The sequence below is a fragment of the Vanacampus margaritifer genome, chromosome 12, assembly GCF_051991255.1.
Source record: "Vanacampus margaritifer isolate UIUO_Vmar chromosome 12, RoL_Vmar_1.0, whole genome shotgun sequence".
Taxonomy (NCBI): domain Eukaryota; kingdom Metazoa; phylum Chordata; class Actinopteri; order Syngnathiformes; family Syngnathidae; genus Vanacampus; species Vanacampus margaritifer.
The window spans coordinates 1,621,624-1,644,041 of NC_135443.1; the positions used below are offsets into that span (position 1 = coordinate 1,621,624).

The 22,418-nt window shown below is 43.8% G+C and overlaps 1 protein-coding gene across 1 annotated transcript; it reads left to right on the top strand.

The window, feature by feature from the left end:
* Positions 1 to 333: 333 nt before the first annotated feature.
* On the top strand, positions 334 to 20,641 carry six2a (SIX homeobox 2a). The gene is made up of 4 exons (XM_077582960.1): positions 334 to 715; positions 844 to 940; positions 14,462 to 17,270; positions 19,977 to 20,641. The coding sequence occupies exons 3-4, from the start codon at positions 16,711 to 16,713 to the stop codon at positions 20,392 to 20,394; spliced, it is 978 nt and encodes a 325-aa protein (XP_077439086.1). The 5' UTR covers positions 334 to 715; positions 844 to 940; positions 14,462 to 16,710; the 3' UTR covers positions 20,395 to 20,641.
* The last annotated feature ends 1,777 nt before the right edge of the window (positions 20,642 to 22,418 follow it).

Below are 22,418 nucleotides of genomic sequence, written 5' to 3' on the forward strand. Positions count from 1 at the left end.
AATAAGTTAGTCTGGTGTCATGATTAATACCACAAACAATGCAAAAAGCCTCCGAAGTACTTCCTGGTGATGCAGGAACTTCCAAATATGGAAAATGTGTCGCAACAAATGGCACCCCCCTGGAAAGTTTTCAAAAATATAGCCCCCCTCCCCTCTCCCTCCCCTCATCAATCAGCATGAAAGCGTTTATCGTAACAGGCTGCTCGAAAACAGACCAAGGACCCATGCCTGAATTTGAACCGCAAGTCAGCCATTTTGATTTGAAGCCTCCATTTTGGGCAAATTCTTCTACTCGTCTAAATGAGTCCCAATCGGAAGCAGGTTTTTGTTTGTTTGTTTGTTTTTTTTGCCTGTGCCGTTTCACGTGACGTAGCGTCGCATTCATTTGACGATTCTCAGTGAAAAACGTAGTGCGAAGGCTTTTTCGCTTCTGCTTTCATAATCATGATTTTCCAGTCGGCCTTCGAGCAAATCTGCACGGATGAACTCCGCACGTCCGCTTCATGTTTTTCTTTTGACTTTTTGCAACGGAAGGCGAGCAGTGATGACAAATGTCGACGTTTGCCACTGAACCCAAAAGGGACATTTTTTGGCGATCGATCTCCGTCGCGACTGCTCAGTCCGAGCCGGCAAAAGCGGCAACGCTCGAAGAATGGCGGAAAACGCGCACCAAAGTCTGCTGCTTGTCGTCTTCACGTGAAGTCAAAGTTCAACAGTACGTGCACTCCATTTGTCGCTTTGAGTTTGAATTCATTTTGAATGTGTTTTCGTGCGCCTCGCATGAAGTCGGCCAACGCGCTCGCACCTTTTCGATGTGTCACGCGTCATCCTTTTCTTTTATAGGATTTACACGTCAGACATTTCGGACCCATGGCGGCCTTCAGCGAACGTTCTGCTGTCCGCTTCTTCCAGCGTGAAACCTTCGCCACGTCTTCAAAGGGTGAGTCGTTTTGTTTTATAAAACTTTGTTGGATTACACGTGTATGAAAGTTACACATTTTTTTTACACACATTTGCTCTCACGTATTTATACATTTTTTTTATGTTGTTGTTTTTTTATGCTAGAGCACACAAAAGACTTTGATGCGGCCTCTGACCTGAAGAGGTTGTTTAAAGCAATGGTAGTTATTACAAAAAACGGCCAGCGGGTGGCAGCAAAGTATAAGAGATCAACCAGGGCCATGTTGCAAAAATATGTGAATAATGATGAAACTTGGCTATATTCTAATGCTAATTGCTGCGAAACAGATACAAATGTACTTTTTGGTCCTGATGAAAGAAGAGACTCTAATCTTTCTTTTGGTAGCTTCCATGTTTTGATAGCAATAAAACACAATATTTTGTGGATCTTGCAAACAGCCGGGAGCAAAGGGGGTTGCTTCAGTGTAAAAGGCTGCGAGTCAATGAGTTAAAATTGACAGTAAAAAAAAAAAAAATGGATTGTTTCCATTCTTTTCTGATACAGAAAAAAAAAATTGAAAGATCTACAAGAAATGATTTTGTAATATTTTGATTTTTTAATATTTTATGCAACTCTGCTTTTTAGCTTTGAGCAGTTGAAATTCTCTCACTCTCTCACGCACACACGCGGAGTGAAACCAGATCGTGCCCATCTATCATTGATGTCGTTTGTCTGGCGAGATTTAGTGCGTCCCTGAGAAACCCGATGTCAAAGGCAGCAAATAAACGTGACTATGAAACGGGGATTTGCTTGAACGTTCACACACACACACACACACACACACACACACACACGTCCGCCCCCGTGATGTATAGCGATAGCCAGTGCAGCGCTGAGCAGGCTCCCAAAGGTGCCCCCCCCCCAAAAAAAAATTTACTGGCCCCCGCAGCCACTTGAAAAGTGCCTCATAAATTAGCGGCGTGACCGCTTTATTGTTTGGTGCCAGCAAATCCTCCTTTTGTCTCGCATTTAAAAGGAACTTTACAGCGGCGCCTTGAGATACGAGTCGAATTTGCTCCTAACTCAAATCATCTTTCACTATTTGCGAATCCCTTTCAGCCACCCCACAAAGCCAACCAAAAATGTTTGGAAACTCCAGAATATTGTACATCATAAAAACATATGTAACTGCTAAATAAATGTCATTTTTGGAGTGGATTGAAAATGCTTTATATTACCAAAAAGTACTACTTTCCTCTCCTGCATGTGTGCAGTTGCGTGTTGATGTCGTCGACTTGCGCTGGCGCGTGTTTGCCGCCTCGTCAGCTTGTGGTTCTTGTAGCGCTTTTTTTTATTTTTTTTTTATCAGTAATCAAATACGTTTTGCGCCGTTCGCTGCAAGTACACGGCTAAACCTTACAAAACGCACGCATGCACACACACACGCGCGTGCGCGCACACGCACGGCAGAGACGCATGCGGAGGGGTTAGATGAGACTTTTGTACTGGGCAAACTGAGCTTCCCAGCAGGTGGTCCACTCGATGTTATCTTAATGACCTCTGTAATGACACACAAACGCGCACACACACACACATATGAAATATAACATAAAAAATAGTCACATATATATATATAAATATTAGTAATGTTAGCGAAATTAAAAAAATATGACATTTATTTAATTTTGTGTTTTATTAAGTCATTGTATTTGTATTAAATGATTGTTTAATGAATGATAATTGAATTATAAATCCATCCATTTTATTTTAAGGTGATGCCCTGGCATGTGGGCAAGGGGAGCCACTGGTTAAAAAGGTTCATCTTGTCTTTGAATCGATACAGTCTTGTTTTTTTCTTCTTTTTTTTTAAGACAAAAGGTTTCGTGGCTAGTTAAAGCTTTTGTCTTAAAAAAAAAAAAAAAGGAAAACAAACGCCTGTAAGGAGAGCCACTGTCATCAATTATGTTTATTGAATTGCAAAAACAAGGAAGTACATATCGAAAATGTAGATGAATAAAAACGATCTTTTTTATTTTTCTTGATCCTGAACAGATTTTTGCCATTTGGTTTCGTTCCCAACGGGTCCGTTTGTTATTATTGGTCGCAGAATGAATTCAGCTCACACGGAAGTGAAGCCTGTTAGCTGTGCTGTGAAAACCTAGCCTAGCATAACCTAGCCTAGCCTAGCCTAGCCTAGCGCTCCTCCTTCTTCTCCTTCTTCTTCTTAACTCGTTTCTGTATCAAATTGGTCACGGTCGTCACTTCTGCCAACAACAGCCGGCGAACACTCGGTGGTCTCGGCATCAGCCGCCCTGCACATCGTCGCCAGTATTTGCATATATCGTGCGTGTGCGTGCGCGCGCGCGCGTGTGTGTGTGTGTGTGAGCCCACCAACCCAGAAAGCCCAGATGGGATGAGGTATCATATTCTTGATTAAAAATGACACGAGCAGCACAGAAATTCTCTTCTCGTGCGTGAACGTGTGTGCAAAGTGCCACAGCAGAACACACACACGCACGCACACACACAAAGTGACGCACACACACGGAGTTAGGTAAAGCTCAGCTCTCATTTCCTGAACAAGTTGATAAATTCCAGATCTCCTAAGCTGGCCTGCACGCACGCACACACACACACACACACACACACACACGAGTGTCTGCTTCTGCTGGACCAGAGAGAAATGTGTGTGCGTGTTTGCCGCAATTAGCCTCTAATGAAGTAGGCCGGCTGGGAGGCGGAGCCACGGGGGAACAATCCGCCGTGTGTTTCAGCCATTGGAGGGTTTGGACTTGAAACTCATCTTGCACGTACGTTTAGAATCGGAATCAAGGAAGTCTCGATTTCGTGGTTGGATCGAAGAACGTTTGCCATCAGATGAAGTTTGATTCGATTGTTTGAACGTACGTTAAAAAATGTTTACAATATTTGTTATGGCGGCCATCCATCCGTCCATCCGTCCGTCCGTCCGTCCGTCCTCTGAGGGATGCCATCAAGTCGTGGTAATTGCGGTTGTCGCCCGACCGGTCGCTCCGTTGCGTCCTTTTCAACTCTTCTCCTCCTCGCCAGCTTTTGGTGTCATTTACAATTCCCCGCCCCAGCAGCCGTCTCCATCCCCGCGGCCGCTAAACGTGCGTTATTGTAGCGTGACGTTTCTTTTGATTACAGGAAGGTCTCACTTTACTCGTCACTCGGTAGCGCGGCGGCTCGCCTTACCCGCCGGGAGTGCATCTGAGTGCAAATGCGCGCTCGCATGCGAGCTCGAAGACGTTTGGACTTGAAAGCGAGGCCTCGTCCGCGACTTGGACTTTTGCGTTGGCTTCGTTTGGAAAATACTTTCAAAAGTATTGGAACGGCGAGGCTGAATGTGTGTGTATGAATCGTCTCGAGAAAAGCATTTGCTGTTTTGCAAATTTGAGGTACGGCAGGTCAGCGGTTGCGTTTCGTCCTGCCGAGTCCAACGTCAACTTGGCCTCGGACGGTAGAGCGGACGCGCGGTGTCTTGTACGGTTTCCCCTTGTTCCGAGTTGACCTTTTGCCGAGTTGACCTTTTGCCGAGTTGACCTTGTGCCGAGCTGACCTCGTTCCTCGCCGGCTTCTCCGACCGGTCGGCTTCTGCTCTTCATCCGTCTTCCTGTCTTTGCCGCTTCACGTTTCCCTCGTCCCGCATCCTCGCCAGTTGCGCCTCCGCAGCTGGCCCCGTTTGAAACGTTGCGGTCCCGGGCAGGTATGTTTGAAGCCAAACCCCCCAACACCCCCTCCCCCCCCCCTCCCTCTCCGGGCGACAGGCCAGCGGCCGCCTCTCACTCGACACCCTTTTTTTTTTTCTTGTTGACCGCACATGTGAGCGCGAGTGTTTTCTGTTTCTCTTGGACGGCGCTTTTCCTTTTTGCCGCGTCCGTCTGCGCCGCACGTCTGACGAAAAACGGCGAGCCCGTTTTTCCGAGGCGAAGTGCTAGTTCTGGCACGGGCGCCGTACGCCGCCTACACACGCAGCGAGCGCCACGGCGGATCTGTCAGATGTTTGCCCAAACAAACTGCCGGACGAGCGGCGCTTAGATTGCGGCGGCGGGAAAAAGGTGCGAGGCAGGTAAATGTGAGCCTTGATTGCATTAGCATGGACGGCCGCGCCTCGCACCCGCCCTTAAAAGCTCGCCGCTGAGCGACGTCGGCCTTCTTGCGATGGAGCGCACGCAGCTCGGGGAATTGCCGCAATTACCTGGAGAAAAAAAGTGCTGAGGTGCGCGCGGGATCGTCTTTCAAGTTATCTGGCAAATTCACTAAAAGTGCTTTAAAATGTCAAAAGTGCTTGAAAGAAGCTTTTTGTTTTCTGCTGACGGCCGCAAAAGCGACCGCACGCTTTGATCAACGGGAAAAGGATGCGCTCGACGCGCGCCACTCGTCGGCTTCGCCAGGTCCGAGCTCCCAAATAACGAGTTCAGATTTCCCGCAGGAAACGCAATCAATCAATTCCGGGATTTTTCACACTCCGAAGCAAAAACCGAGTTTCGCAATTAAGCTGCAACGTAAAAATAAGAATGATATTTTGTGCGCATTTTTTCATTCGTTTTGTTGTCAAATTTTAATGTAATCTGTAGAATGTTGTCTCCCACCACGGAGAACTTGGGTTCAAACCCTCCTCGGACCACGTTTCAGTACATCCGATGGTTCGAACCCAACTGACCTCTCTCATATCTGGAAATGGATTATAATTTCTCTGAAATGATTAAATGCCACCTTTGACAGATTGCAGTTCAAGTTTTCTTTTTATTCATTTGTCATTAAACTCCAATTTCCGATGACCCCCAACGTCGGCCATCTTGTCTTTATGAAGTGCTGGCTTGGATGGCAGCCATCTTGTACCTGCTGAGGGAGGGTGAGAATTTGTCTTTTTTCTTCTTTTTTTTTTTTTTTTTAAAAGCGGCCGACGCGCACGTGTTGACCAGGACGGAAATCGGCCGTAAATTTTCAAGAGCTCGCTCGCCTCTTTCTCGTCAGTCGTTATTTATGCAAAACATGTGCTGGATTCCCGACAAGATGGAGAAGATGTCGTCCACGTCTTTGCTGTCTTGTAGGACTTTTTTTTTTTTTTTTTGGGGGGGGTTTTAAAGATCTGCTCAGGCACAAAAAGAACATTTGTGCTGGAGAATGTTGAGTATTTTTATACGTCGGTCGTTCCACTGAGCTGAGGGCTTATAAAAGGCATGTTGAGCTTAATGTGTGTGTGTCCTGTCTGCTTTCTGTGTGTGCGTGTGCGTGTGTGTGCGTGTTCATGAGGCCGAACTTAAGCAGAGTTCGTTTACTCGCTGCAATTTTCGTTTTTTGTGAGGCTGAGCGGCGGAACCAACATCCTGACTTTATTGGCCATTAGAGAACTTTAGAACTGCGTGTGTGTGCATCAGTGTGTGTGTGTGTGTGTGTGTGTGTGTGTGTGTGTGTGTGTCGAAGCCAATGTTGGTCTTTACGTATCTGATATCACTTCCTCTGTTTGGCAATTGATACGCGAGCGCTCCATCGAGTGATCACATGCACACAATTGACATGACGCAACCGCTTGAAGTCATCCTATAAAGTCGACCGTTTCGCACATCATATCATGCTTAATAATGCGGGTTTTTATTTTATTTTTTCTCTTTTTCTTTTTGAGGGAGCTCAGTATTGCTCATTCTGTAATTTTACCGATTCAACATGTCATCATCATTGCTCTCTCTCTTTTTTATTTTATTTTATTTTATTTTATTTTATTTTATTTTATTTTATTTTATTTTATTTTATTTTATTTTATTTTATTTTATTTTATTTTATTTTTTATTTTCTATTTTCTATTTTATTTTATTTTATTTTAATTTTTTGTAAGTGTATGTGTGTGCATCTAAAACCTATAAAAAAAATCCCACAGCGTTCACCTAAAGCGAATACTTCAGAATCCAGCTCGAGTCGTGAGGTTGTCAGGAGACCCGAGGAAGGATCAAAGAAAAGAAAGGAAAGTGAAATCCAGCACCGACCGGACATCACTTGCTACCCACCGGGTTACCACACTAAATGAACGGCACTGCTAATTACCCACGACCGCCCCCCCCCCACCCCCGAAATTAGTGTTTCTGTACTGATGAATACGCGTTCTTTGAACCCAAATCTAAATTGATAATGCTAAAATATATAAGTCAAATTCTTTTTGCTTTATTGAACACAAACATGATTTTTTTTTCAGTGGTGGAATTGAACGCAGTTGAAATTCTTCCTTTCTGAAATGGAAATAATCCGCATTAAAGCATAAGATGATGCAAGATGCTCGCTTGCTGACAGCTGTCCCAATACTTTTGTAACGCGCCATTTAATACTTCATATAATTTTCATTTCCTTATCGTAGCATTCAATTAAAAAAAGATATATAATACAGATTGACGAGTGATCAAAGTCGTCCATTCATTCTCACCCTAACCCCTCCCTGAGGAACCCCCCCGGCCTGTTTCCCTTTAAGGGAGATGTGACCTGATTGGCTGCTGGTCACGGTGGTCCCCTGATGAAGCTGATCAGCGGCCCACTTTGATGTGACCCCTCAAAGGTCAACTGAAGTGAAGTCGAGAGCGCTCGCTGATCAACCGTCTGAAGAGTGCCGTCGCCAAACGACACCAGGCCAACGTGATTGGTCGCAGGCGCGGCACAACACTGAAACTTTTGACTCGTACGCAGACCACTTGAGAAATTGAAGTGACCTTTTTTTTTTCATATCAAAACTCAACAATGTCATGGAATCCAAATTGCGTGTTTTAGTTTGAGATGCGATTAATCAGATTTTTTTTTATTTATTATGGTTTGGTAGCTCTAATTGAAAGTCAAAGTGTCAAAAGTCAAATAAAGAGCTTGAAAAGGTACAAAAAGGATGATTTTGAAAAAAAATATTCCTCCATATAACATAATCATTATTTGGTTCTGTTTACTGGAAAAAAATCTTTTGAAAAAATATTTTGCCGGCCTCTCGTGACATTCGCATTATTTCTTGGCACTTGAGTGTCAAATAACAGATTTGAGTTGTTTTTAATTAGGGTTCGATTATCGGCGTCGATATCGGTCATTTTGATGAATATCGGTATCTAAAAAAAAACCTGAGGTCAAAGGTCAATCTAAAAACATTTTAAACTCAGGGAACGATTTATTTAAATTTTCCGTTGACTTTATAAGAGATGCTGCTTGCACTGAAAACCTTTTGTTTTAGTTGACGTTATTAAAACAAAGAAATCTGAAAGTAAGTTTTCAGGTATTTTTACATTTTGGTGTTGTCTAAGAAAAAAAATTTAAAAAACGACATTTTGAAAAGTATGAACAAATGTTCAATAAACTTGCTTTAAGACATTACAAGAAAGTAAAGATTGTCATTTGTATTTGAACAAATTTTTCTTGACTGAAAATAAATATCGGCTTCAAATATCGGTTATCGGCCTCCTTGACTACTAATAATTGGCATCGTTATCGGCTCTGAAAATACCATATCGGTCCATCTCAATTTTTAATGATCATTTGGAATTGTTTTCCAGCACATTGATGAATTTTTTTGTACATTTTCTCTTTCCTTCTTGAAACTTTGTGCCCCCCCCCCCGCCTCAACCTTGTGTCATGTCAGAGAAGATGAACTGGCAACAGCTGCCTGCCCGCATGCCTTTTTTTTTCCTTTTTTTCTGCCCGCACGCCTGTTGCGAGTAATGGCGGCCTGCTGTCCCCTCGGCTTTTATTGATAATATTACAGCGGCTGATGTAAATATGACTCCGACTGCAACGACCCCCCCCCCCCCCCCCAACCGCCCCCTCACCTCCCTTCAACCTGCTACACCGCTCTGTGCATTTGTGTGATATTAACTTCCTGACCCTGAGGCACTCCTTCGTCTGCAGGAAACCAACTTGATAAACGGTTCCTAACTTTAAGAAGATCTTTTTTTTTTTTTTAACTTCTCCTCATATATAGATGTATATTTTGTTGAAGGCTGGACTTGGACGTCCCGCGGAGCAGTAAATAATTTCATCTTTTCACAGAGCGGCCGCGTCCCCATGTGGCGAGCTACCACATTTTTACGGCCGCGTCCCGAAATTTACGAGCGTTTGGTTTTCATCTCCGTCTCTTGCGCTCGCGGCCTCTTCATCATCGGCGAGACAAAAGCAAGGTGGACCGACGTCTGGAGGGGGACGGCTGCAGCTGCCTGCTGAGCCATGATTAGCTTTGACCCGACCCAAAGGTGTAAATTCTCCATTAATGACCCGTCAATTAGCCTCGCCGCTGCTGGCGCACGCGCACGCACACGCACGCACCGACAGCCGAGCGGGAAGCAAACGTGTTCTCTGATTACGATGGCCCGTTTCCAAGGTGTGATGAATATCCGAGCCTCCTCTTATGAAATTATTCCCTCGTTAGGACGGCGGCCCGCGAAGAGACCCGGCAACCGGATTAGCCATCTGCCGTCCTGGCGGGTACGAGCCGCTGATAGCATCAAAAACAATTAGCGTGCTTGGGAAATGCTTGGAGTTTCCAAAGTGTGTTTTCATTGCGAGGAGACGTCACACGCGCAGCACAACATTTGATGCAACGTTTGCTACCTTGTAGGATGGGACGATTATCGGCCCAGCCGATATTTATCGGCCCAGCCGATATTTATCGGCCCAGCCGATATTTATCGGCCCAGCCGATATTTATCGGCCCAGCCGATATTTATCGGCCCAGCCGATATTTATCGGCTGGGCCTTTTCCCAATCTGAAGGTCAATAAAGATGGAATCTCACTTTTTTTTGGGGGGGGGGGAGAAAAAAAAGCTGGAATCTCACTGAGCCGTTAAATTTGCAAATGTGGCCAATTTTGCCTTTTCATCAGGATTTGTAAGACAGACAAATTGTGAACATGTTCAAAAAACTTTTCACTAGTCGGGTTTCCATCCAATTGTTTCAACAAAAAAAAAAAATGTAAGCAACTTATGCCATCTGCTCTTTTTTTGCGAATATTGAGAGGGGACTCCGCCGCTGTAGGTGGCGCTATAACACCATAGAGATGCGATCCACCACTATTTTAAAAGAAGAAGACCAGGAAGCGACTGCGCCATGCGATGGCGTCGTACGAGTTGTTGAACACATTTAGACCTTTTATTTAAGTGCAAGAATTCTGATCTCTGATCTCAAGTGTACCTAATGAAGTGTCCAGTGAGTTTTGCATGTTTGCACGTTGCAATCCTCAGCAGCAAACGTACGGACGGACGGACGGACGGACGGATGTACGGACGTCGGTCTCGGCCGCACATGTGCGGGTGGCCTTGTAGAACGAGAGACTCGGGCTATTATTGCAATTTGGAAGCAAATAGACAGTAATCCCTTCTCTTTGCTCCAGAGGAAAGATCGTCTTACTCCCTCCCAAGCCCCTCCATCGTCCCCCCCCCTCCCCGCCCAACTCCCTCCCCCACCCTTGCACGGCAGCTTTCACTGGATGTGACCTCCACAAGTGATCCGAAAAGTCTGGATGGCCCCAAGCACGTCACGTACGTCATGATCGGCTCATGCTGGGCCTGTTCAGGGAGATCTCGCATCGTGGGAGGAAGGAAGACGATTCCGTGCCAGACGACGATTCCGTGCCAGACGACAATTCCGTGCCGGAAGACGATTCCGTGCCGGACGACGATTCCGTGCCGGACGACGATTCCGTGCCGGACGACGATTCCGTACCGGAAGACGATTCCGTGCCGGACGACGATTCCGTGCCGGACGACGATTCCGTGCCGGATGACGATTCCGTAACGGCCGATGAACGACGAGGAATCCTGCAGCGAACGACGCACGCTGAGTGACGCAATTCCAAACACCACCACAAGGAATTTGAGAATTCATGCCATGAACATTTTTCATCATAATTAATCACATGACTTCCATAGTTAACTCACGATGATAATTTCCAAGTAAGGGCCGGTCATAAATCACGCGTTAAAACAATTTGTGATATTAAAGAAACTTGAAAAATAATAATAATAACACACTCATTTTGACATTCGTATTGAAAGGAAAGCAACAAGATGTGCTTCGAGTGCAGATTTTCAGTTTTGATTTTAAAGTTTTTACAACCAAATCAGGCAAACGGCAATTACAACACTTTGTATATGATCTTGTTCGGGACCCGGAAATTACGTGCTAACAAAATATGGTAAAAATTCGCTATAACTGAAATTGTTTCCCCGTCGTGCAGTTGCTGCTTAAAATGCATTTCAGCCACAAAAGCGTCACTTCGGGGGTCTCCAAAGCAAGAATTGCTCCTCCGGCAGTCGCTTCCTTCAGGTTCGCAAAGCGGCGTCCTTGTCGCACTGGAACGCAACATCTGCCACTTCATCCAGGAAGTGCCCCGCGGCCGCGCGGCGAAGCTCCTCCTGAGGTTCCCGCAGCCGCGTCGCTGCCGCCGCTGACTCGATGGGGCGACGTTTTTTACGGCCATGTGGCCCGTGACACCGGGTCACGGCTGCGTTTCAAGGAAAACCGTTAAAAAAAAAAAAAAGCCCCGCGCGCAGACGTGGGTGCAAATTCGAGCATTAGCACGTCGCTAATTACTGCTGCTGGTTTTCTAACAAATTCCTTCCTGATGTTCGACTTCCAGCTCTGTAAAAATGGAAGAATGATGCATGAGGGGAACTCATTAAAACAAGTAGCAGACTCTACACGAAAGGGATGAAACTTGTACAGTACAGACTTTATAACAGCAACTATTACCATATATATATATATTAGGGGTGTTAGAAAAAAATCGATTCAGCAATATATCGTGATATTACAGCGCGCAATTCTCGAATCGATTCAAATGCAGCCGAATGGATTTTTATTTTTTTATGGGAATATTCAACAAAACGTCTTATCTAGGGTTCGGATTCACACGTTAAGCTTGGAAGAATGTTAGATGAATGGAACATTAAGCCTTCATATTTTATTTCAGTGCTGTTCAAACACGGAACAGATTCCAACCTGTTTGCTAAATCCAGTGGCTCAGTTGTGAGCCTGAATTTTCGGATAAATAAATACATTTTCTTACAAATCTTACAGCGTACAAGTTTACTGATTAGTATTTTTCAAATTTGAGTAAAAAAAAATCACAATAATCAATTTATAGATTCGTATCGGGATTAATCGGTACCGAATCGAATGGTGATCTATGAATCGTGATACGAATCGAATCGCCAGGTACGAGGCAATTCACACTCCTAATATATATATATAAAGCCATATATTTGATTCGATTTTTGTCAATGCCGTCATAATTTAGCATCAGTTATGCACCGATTTTCTTTGTTTGCGATTGGACTTTGTTTAGTTTACACCCCCCCTTCAAAAAACGGTGCACCCCCACGCCAACCCCTTTCCCATACACCCTGAGAAAAATTCCCATTTGAATCTGTTATGTAATAATAATAATAATAATATATAAACCAACAACTATTATAACTGTTATTCACTTTTCAGATCTAAAGGATTCACACAGAAAGTCTTTGGAGACACTTTGGTGACCCCAGAAAACATTTTTAATACAAGCCAGCCCCAAAAATGTCAGTAAATATAGCGTCCTGTCACAAGCGGCCTTTTTTTGCGCGCAGCGTTGTCATTATCAGCAGCGAGGACGATTGGGCTGCGGCCGCGCCGTGTTTGCTGAGAGGAAATAACTGGCAGGCGAAAGCACACTTCAAATCGGCGACGACTTTCCAAAACAGGTTCCCTCGCCCGCTCCGAGCCGCCGCTGCAACAACATTGCGGCTCCTCTTTTTCCTGCTCCTTCAAAGGCGGGAACCTTAACTGGTCCCGCATGTTGCAGGCCCCGAGAGCCGCTTAATGGCTGTTTTCAATGCAGCCGGACCAGAAGCGATCGGCGATCGCGATCGGGTTACGCGTCGCGGCCTTCTGCTCGCTTTGATGCCGAGCAAGCGCGACGTCCATCCGATCCCGTCCAGAACTCCAGAGCAGGTTGTCACCACCGACATTTATTGTTGATGCGTTCACGCCTGAAGCTTGGTGAGATTTTTTTTTTTCTGCAAATATGCAACCAGAAGTCGTCAATCATCGGGTGTGATTTTTTTTCTCTCCACTTTTTAATGTAAAGTAAAGTAATGGCATTGTGTGTGCATGGCACGTTGCAACGATAGTCCAACATGTCTACGCGAGAAACCGTCTGCTCAAGCATGCAATCGAGTCATCCCCAAAGTTTTCATATTTTGACCTTAACCCAAATTTTGACGGCATTTACTGTAAATGTCGTCATACCGAAGCAATGGTGTAGTGCAGAATTCCACCATAGGGGGCGACACAACTTACTCCATCTTTAATTACTTTTAAAATGAAGTAATCAGGATAGTAACTAGGTTACTTTATTTAACGTAACTGTGGAGTCGCTAGTTGAATGCTACTTAAAACTGCTTGTAAAGTTAAAAAAAAACAAAAAAAATGCAGGGTGGTTTGACTAAGGCAAGAGTTTGTCCCAATATTTTTGTCCACATAGTTTCTAGCATGATTAACAAGACTTGCATGCAGCTCCTACTTTGCCCCCCCTCCCCCAAAAAAAATAATAGAGGATAATGGCGGTTTTGAAATGAAGCCGCACAGCGAAGCACACGTCGGTCGGTCCCCGCCGCAACTTTTGACGAAAGGCAGCTCCGAGGTCGCCTTTCACCATTACGGGTGAGCCGGCGCGAAACGTGTGCAGCAGAAGTGCTCCAAATTGCGGCCCGGCGCAAAAAACACGTCTGGCCCCGCGCATAAGGAGCGCAGTGTGTAAGGACGGATTGGAACGGCCGCCGGCGAAAGGCCTGAAAATAAACACGCTAACACGCTGCGGCGAGCGGCCGACGGAGCCGATCGACCTCAGCGGCACAACACGCACACGCGCTGTAGGAAAGTAGACACTTGTTGCTGCCGGTGGGATGCTGAGATGTCCGTTCCGCAAAACGTCCTCGCCGTCACTTGAGCTTTACTGTCAAACCAGAAATCAAAAACATAATTGCACTCGTATGTGAAACAACCTCATTGCTTTGCCTTAATGCCAACAAACAATACAAAATGCAATATTGTGGAGTGATTTTTTTGTTTTATTAAAAAAAACATCACAAAACCTTTCTTGGGTGGGGTTTGTGTTTAGGTTGGAACGGATTAATAGCATTTCCATTCATTCCAATAGGGAAAGATGATTTGAGAACTGAACTGAAATGTCAAAGCATCACTGTAAAGCATATTTATTATTATTTATATTTATTATTTATAATGTAAATTTCCCTTTTGTATTGTTGTCTTAAAGATGGGGTTAGCTCGGGTCAATTTTGGCAGAAAATCCAAATCCCAAACTGTGGAACCTGAGAGATAATTACAAATATTAACAGTAGAAAAATTGTAAAAAAATAAATAATCAGATGTCATTATTTGAACATTTCAACAAGTGATTTTCCAGTTTGTGGTAGAACAAAAAAATAAGCACATTTTCTAAATTGGTTGCCAATTCAAGATAATAATTGTCCAGTAATTCAATTTTGTTTTTCCTCTTTTCTTTTTCTTTTTCTTTTTTTTCTGAAGGTCGTTCAAAGCAACGTGAAGGAAGCCGAGACGGGTCTGAGTGTCTCAACGTGGTTTCGTCTCCTCGTCTTCCTCTAAGGTACCAAACAGGCTCGATGTAAACAAACGATTATTGGCCCGGCCGCCATTTAGCATACGGCGAAGCAGGACAGATGGACGTCTTCTGGCTTCAATAACGACCCCCGCGTTCTGAAGGCCCGACGGCCTTTGCCCGATGTTCCTCATCAAACCCTCGTCTCGGGTGCGCCGCTCGCCGCTGGTCTTCCAGCGTCGCTCGCGTCCCCCAATGGCGACATCTTGCAGCAATCAGCCCAATTAGCGGAGGTCGCGGCGGCAGGAGGTTGCGAAAACAGGCGGCGGGCCTATTAGGGGAAAGGCGAGCTGCCGTCATCAGCGGCGGGAAGAATTCAACCTGAAGAGTTTTGATCAGGCTTCAGAGATGTTTACAAACACTGTCAGGGGCCTGACACGGCACCCTGAGGTACTCCGTTGCACTCGTCACTCATTTTTGGCAGAGTCCACACTATTCATTTGAAAACTTTTACCTCTTTTTTTTTATTATTTTTTTTTAACTAAATGAGGTGGAGACGTTGCAAAAGTCAAACTCAACTTGATTGCTTTGTTGTGTCGCTAACGTTGTTGCAAGGAATGTCAACAACAGTTTTAGTCCATAAAATACAAGTTGTGTTTTTCCATTTTTTGTTCATGCACATCTAGCAACTTGAATGTTTTTGTTTGACATGATGACCACATTTAACCATCAAACTTTGAACCAAATTGGACTGGAAGGCAGAAGCCCAATTTATGTTGTAATAAGCATTCGTTGCAAAGTGCCAAACTATGTTAGCGTTCATAATTGCAATCATCTTGCATTTTACTTTCTAATACATTTGATTTACTCCACATGCAAGATGGACTTTAAATGTGGTGCTTGTTTTTTGGGGGGCTTTTGTTTTTTTCTGACTGTATCAATTTCAGGCGCGCTGCTTGGCTCCCCGTCAGTCCATTTCGCATTAACGGCATCGTTCTGTCAAACTGTGCAACACAAAAAGCTCCTCTTTTTTACAAACGTCACAAACCGTTCACTGTTCAGTTTTGAAAGCAACAAATTTAGAAAGAAAAAAAAAAGTTACACAGCTAATTTCATCATTCGATTTGTGATTATTAATGTATTTATGTGCTTCATTGTAATTTATTCATGTAAGTATTTGCGAGTTGATGATGTTTGGGTCGTTGCATGGAGATGTCATTTATTCCGTGGTCTCACTTTAGAAATATATATTATGCACTTCTTTTTTTTACAGCTGCACAATTTTTATGCTCTTTTCATGAAATTCACCCCAAAACTAAACCCAATTGATTATTTAATAAAACCATAAATAGTCAAATGCATCTGATAGTGTTATAAAAGTATTTTAGGAAAAAAGAAAAAATAACTTTCCTTCTCCACATTTCACTATGACTTCAAAAAATCAAATTGTTTCATTTAAAAGGAGTGAGGAACTTTTTTCTTTCTTTCTTTTTTTTTTATCAAATCCAACTTTATTTATACACCAACTGCAACGCAATACAAAAAAACAAAGTGAATATGAACTAAAACTATGAAATGTCTCTCTCACAAGCAAACTCTCAGTCTTGCGAGTGTTTCAAGTCTTTTTTTATTTTTCTAATCTTGTGCGCCTTTTCAAAAAGAGACGCGCGCGCCCGTCACACGCGCTCTTTGGCTCCTCCAGGTGTCCGTCAAAGTGAGGTGACCCTCTTCAAAAAGTGTTTTGCACTTGAGCGTGTGTGCGTAATGTGACGTGTGGGCGTGTCAGCCGGGAAGGAGGCTGCCTGCACCTCCACCTCCGCGCGCGTCAGGTTACTTTTTTTTTTTTTGAGTGACAGCGTCGTCATGGCGAATAATTCCACGCCGGGCTATTGTCTGGTCCGCGCCGTCCCCGGGCTCGGATGACCGACCAATCAGGCTCCACGTCGGCGCGCGTTTGCCAGCTTGGAATAATATTTTTAAAAGGGAGCTCCTGCGCGAGAGCTTGGAGAAGCAGCAAGAGGAGGAGAAGGAGGAGGAGGAGGACGACGGCGGGGAGAGCGCAGCAACTTTTTCGCTCTTCCTCGACAACTTTTTCCGCAGGACCGACTTTGGCTTTGCGCTTTGTTTTGATCGCTTTTTTCGCATGGCCGGCGGGTCGCGTCGCCTCCCGGACTTTCGGCGCTGACTCGGCCCCGGGACCCCCGGCCCGCCAGCAGCAATGTCCATGCTGCCCACCTTCGGCTTCACGCAGGAGCAAGTGGCGTGCGTGTGCGAGGTGCTGCAGCAGGGCGGCAACATCGAGCGCCTCGGCCGCTTCCTGTGGTCGCTGCCGGCCTGCGAGCACCTGCACAAGAACGAGAGCGTCCTGAAGGCCAAGGCGGTCGTGGCCTTCCACCGCGGCAACTTCCGCGAGCTCTACAAGATCCTGGAGAGCCAGCAGTTCTCGGCGCACAACCACCCCAAGCTGCAGCAGCTGTGGCTCAAGGCGCACTACGTGGAGGCGGAGAAGCTGCGCGGGCGGCCGCTGGGCGCGGTGGGCAAGTACCGCGTGCGCCGGAAGTTCCCGCTGCCGCGCTCCATCTGGGACGGCGAGGAGACCAGCTACTGCTTCAAGGAGAAGAGCCGCAGCGTGCTGCGCGAATGGTACACGCACAACCCCTACCCGTCCCCGCGGGAGAAGCGCGAGCTGGCCGAGGCCACGGGGCTCACCACCACGCAGGTCAGCAACTGGTTCAAGAACCGACGCCAGCGGGACCGCGCCGCCGAGGCCAAGGAGAGGTGAGGGCCAGCTGGGAGTGGTGGTGTGTGTGTGTGTGGGGGGGGGGGGGGGGGGGGGGCACACATCTTGCTGATCAACTCCAGCTCCGCCTGCGCTCATCTCGCTCAAATCATAAATGATCATTGAGTCTAATAATCATATTTGACCGATGGCCCATTTAAAACACGACTTGCGCCCCTGACCTCAAGGACCCAAGATGTAAGAACGCCACTGCAATCATTTTGACGATTTTCAATTTTAGAGAAAATAATGATTTTCTATGTATTGTTTTTTACAATATTCATAAAATCAACACGCCCTTAAAACCACAACTGCACCCTGACTGAACTTTAAGTGAGGCCTAGTTGGGCTTAGAGCAAACTTTGAGTTTTAATCGGACTCAAATACAGCACATCACAAATTGCCATAAAATTCGCAGTAGACGTGAAAAATATACTGAATGTATTCATAAATTGTCGATCCTATTCATGACCAAATCAACCACAACAAGCGAGTTGGGACCCTGGCCTAAATTTTAGGACCCCTGCCATATAGGATAATCTAATTACACTCTTTTTTTTTTTTTTTACTATATTGACTCTTAGAGCAAACTTTTGTGCCCTCACTAAAAAAAATCATTTCTTGTCACAACATTGCAATAGACATAATTTGTCTAATTAATATAACATTCTTTGAAAACAAAAAAAGGCATTTTTTGGGGTGAGCTGCAGGATGCTAAAGTTTTCAGTCCACTTTATATGAAATTAATTGGCGTGCACTGCACATAAAATCATCTTCATGTACACAGAAAGACATGCAATTTGCAAGCATGTAATAAACGTCAAAAAACACAACTTGGGACCCATTTGGGGACCCCGACCCTGAATTTAGGACTCCATGAGCCAAATAAGATAATTCATCTCAAATCTCAACCTCACTCATGAATTAAGTTATCATTTACACAGAAGGTGTATATTTTATTTTAGGCCTTCTTGAAAATAGTTTTTTTTTAAAACATATTTTCATTTGGGGGCCCTGACCCTAAATTGAGGACCCCTGCCATATAGGAAATCAAAAGACTCCCGCATCTTAACTGAATAATTATATTTTGACTTTGCACAATGACAACAACATGAGTGCAAACTTTCCACAAAGTTTCTGTTCAGGAACAAAACACCCTGGCTCAGTTTGAGTAACAAAAAATAAACTCTATCTTGTTTTTATTATTATTATTATGACTGACTCATGTGCTCTTTCAGTCACGATTGTTGTGCTAAACAAAATTTGACACGAATATTTTTTTGTATTTGTTGTCTTGAAGAAGAAGAAGAAGAAAAAAGTTCACTTTCCGTGTGAAAAGTTGCCCCTAAAAAGTCCACCAGGCTTGTGATGTGATGCTCTTGAAGAACTTCTAATGGATGAAAGCAACCAAAATGACAGGCAAGCCTCTCGGCTGGTCATAAAAAGTAGAATTGATTTGACTTTTATGTTCAATAACTTCACCCGTGAGGCAAAATGCTGAGGAAAAATCCAACCTATTTCGCCGCCGCATGCAGATGACCACACACACACACACACGCACACACACACACACACACACACACGCACGCATGAAAACATCTCAAGTTGTTGTGCGCGCGTCCAAGTGGAAGGAGACGAAGACATGTTGCTGTCAGGTGTTTGTTGCTTGCACGCATGCTGGCTCGGTGTCTTCTTTCACCCTCAGGCCGCTAATTCGAGGCTGAAAGCTGCAAATAAATCACCACTTCCCACACACACACACGCAAAGAGAACCGGGACAACTTCACATTTAGGCAGCAGGCACATGTGCACTGAGAGCAAGGCTTCACTTTTTCACAGCACAAAAAAAACTTTACTTTGCCCAAAATTGAAACTATTTAAAAAAAAAAAATGTAAATTTCCAACGACCCATTTATTTATTTATTTATTTATTTGCAACCAGTAAATACGATACAATTGGCAACTAGTTTACATGGCAGAATTTGTGAAATATATATATATATATTTTTTTAAAATATATATAACATATGACTGAACCATGTCATTATTATTGTTTATATAATGCGCTACTAGAAATTGACCCAATTCGCGTGTCAGCCCAAGTTTTAACTAAAATTTGTTTTGTTTTGGAACCAGCAATTTTAAGAGTGAATCCTTTGGCGGCACAAAATGGGGGAGGGGGCGGGGGTCCTTTGAATGTATTAATTCGGACATGATGAACTAACGTATATTATTTGATGTATTTCTTATTTTTGAGGAGAAGCGTTGCAAATGACGTCACCACATTTTAATCACGTGAAAGCAGCCACTGTACATGATCGAATTTACTCCCCAAAATGTTTTTCTAATTGTATTTAGAAAATGGTAGGCTACGTTTTACAAATTATTTTAGGGGATGTATAAAGCACAAATTTGTTACATTGTTTAAGTGTCATTTTATTATCAAAGAAAGTGCTTGCGTAGTCTCATTTACACGTGTTGAAAGTCAATTATGAAAATGTGGTGAATGACATATTAGCGGTATTAATTAATTTGCGTTTATTTCTTATTTTTAATAGAAAGTTTACAGAAAATTGATTTATTATTATTATTTTGTAATGGCTGTGTACCGATGTGGCCAATATTTTCCCACACTTTGGAGCACGTCTTTTGTGCATGAAGAAAGGTGCATTGTAGAACCTTCAGCACTTTTGGTGTGTTTTCAGGGAGAATAACGAGAACTCCAACAACAACAACAACAACAGCAGCAGCAACAACAGCAGCAGCAGCAACGCACTGACTTCGTCGCTGAACGGAAGTAAAACTCTTTTGGGCAGTTCGGACGACGACAAAACGCCGGCGGGCACACCGGACCACCACACGTCCCCCAGCCCGGCGCTGCTGCTCGGACCGGCCGGCGGCCTCCAGGCCAATTTGCACGGCCTGCCGCCCCCACCCGGACCCAGCGCCGTCCCGGTCCCTGGAGGCGTCGGCGGCGGCGGGGACTCGTCGCACCATCACCACCACCACCACCATCATCATCCTCATCATCCACATCATCATCATCCTCACCCTCACCACGGGATGCATCACGACACCATTTTGAACCCGATGTCGTCCAACTTGGTGGACTTGGGCTCGTAGAAGAAGAACGTTTGAGGAGGACTCTCGTTTTTCATTTTTTGAAATATACAACATGCAGAAATGTGCCAGTGGGATTTTTTTTATGTGGTGAAAGAAAGCACTTAAAAAAAAGGAGGACAATTTTTCTTCAATTGGCAACAAAGGTGAGGCGGGTCCATTACAGTGGAAAAAAAAAACTATTTTAGCAAAATGTAACTCGTCCGATTGTTGAAAACAATTATAATAAAAATGTCTTAATTATTGCTAATTGTTTTTCTAGGTGTATTGGATTTGTTTTTCTTTGTTTACATAAGGGTTTTCCAAGAGAGCCCAACTTTTGTTCTTGTTTTGTTTTGAATGCAGGGAGTGAAAGGGGAGTGCGACGTCCCCAAGTGTCTTATATAAAGAGCCGCGATAAAAAATGAAATATCTTTCAATAATCTCTTGATATTATGATGATGAGGATTATTATTATTATTATCATGGAGAGAGAAAAAAAGACTGCATGTGAAGTTGACACGATGAAGCCTAAAGGAATCGCATATAGTTTCTTATAACCTTTACAATAAAAACACAAGAAATGTGGATTGGGCCATTTCTTTCAATCGAAGCTTTTATTTTTATTTATTTTTTAAAGATGATTATTTTCACTTTTGCCCCCCGTCGGATGAATCTCAAAAAAAGCAAAATAGAACTGCACAAACAAACGACACAGAAAACGATTGCAGGCTATTTATTTGTCTGCTTTATTTATATTTATCTTTACGCTACAAAAAAAATCTAACCAAATTTAAGTCTTGACATTAGTTGCAATTCATTATAATTCATCCTAACTGAAGCCATTGAAAAATATTGCATGTTATCAAACAGTCCTATTCAAATGGGAAATAAGTGCTTATTAAAAAAAAGCCCCCCACCCACAACTAATGTTTTATGACATTGTTATGAAAGTAACAGATTTTTGATACAAGTCAATTAAATGCAAACCGGACGAATTAAGTGATTTTTTTGTGTGTGTGTCAAAAGCAGCGTTTTCCATGCATTTTCATGGAAAAAAAACTCAAATGAAAACAATCTCAGATCTTTTTCACCTCAATAATGACGTTACAACGTGTGAATGTTTATGTTGTGTTTTGTTGGAGCAAATATAAAACTACGAGGCGTTACAAACGGCGTGATGACGTCAGAAGCGTCACCATGGCAGCGTGTCGTAAACGTGATGTTCTTGCGGGCAAATGAGCCGTCAAAAGTCTCGTAAAAGACACCGAGCGGATCCACAAAACGCTTCTCGGGCGGGAAGGATCATCGGAACATTTGCAATCTCGCGTCGCTGTGAAACATCAAATGTTGACCATTTTACAGGAAATGCATCTTGCAAGCTGAAATTTAGTGTCATTGTTGAGCGTTTTTGTTTCATCTTGAGCAGCTTCAACTTGAAGCCTGCAGGTCCAACATGAGATGACAATCATTTAGCTTGACTTTTTTGTTTGTGAGTGTCAGGTGCAGCATGAAGTGTGTCACGAATCAACATTCTAGTGTGACACATTACTGGCCCCACTGGGGAAACTCTTCACTTAGCTCCCCATCACAGGGGGCAGAGGTCAAACGTTTATAGCATACAAGCAGCTTCCAAAAAATGGGAAGGACTTCGCACTCACTGCCGATTAATGCTTAATGGACTCATGATTAAGTCATTCTATTGTGCCGTAATTGGAATATTTGAATAACTTTAAAGTACAACATTTTAAGTTTGGTTTTGAATTGTGCTGCATTTTTTTGTGCACTCTGTGATTTTTTTTTTTTTAAAGTTGTTGTGTAATTGTAGAGCCTCTGAAGGGACATAGGGGAAAATAAAAAATAATAATAATAATAATAACTAAATGTTTCTCATGCACACAAGAAACTTAACTATCATCAAGCGATGTAAAAATAAAAATTAAAATTAAAAAAAAACATTATTTGCTCAAAATGGTGGTTACGGAGTATATGCCACAGAGGAGGCGAAACTTTTTACTTCCGGGTTTCACACGTCAGCTTTTGTTTCA

Bases quoted from the DNA above. Each gene is read 5' to 3' on its own strand.
- six2a (XM_077582960.1), top strand. From the start codon at position 16,711: ATGTCCATGCTGCCCACCTTCGGCTTCACGCAGGAGCAAGTGGCGTGC. The intron at 17,271-19,976 runs GTGAGGGCCAGC...GTGTGTTTTCAG, and splicing joins GCCGCCGAGGCCAAGGAGAG to GGAGAATAACGAGAACTCCA.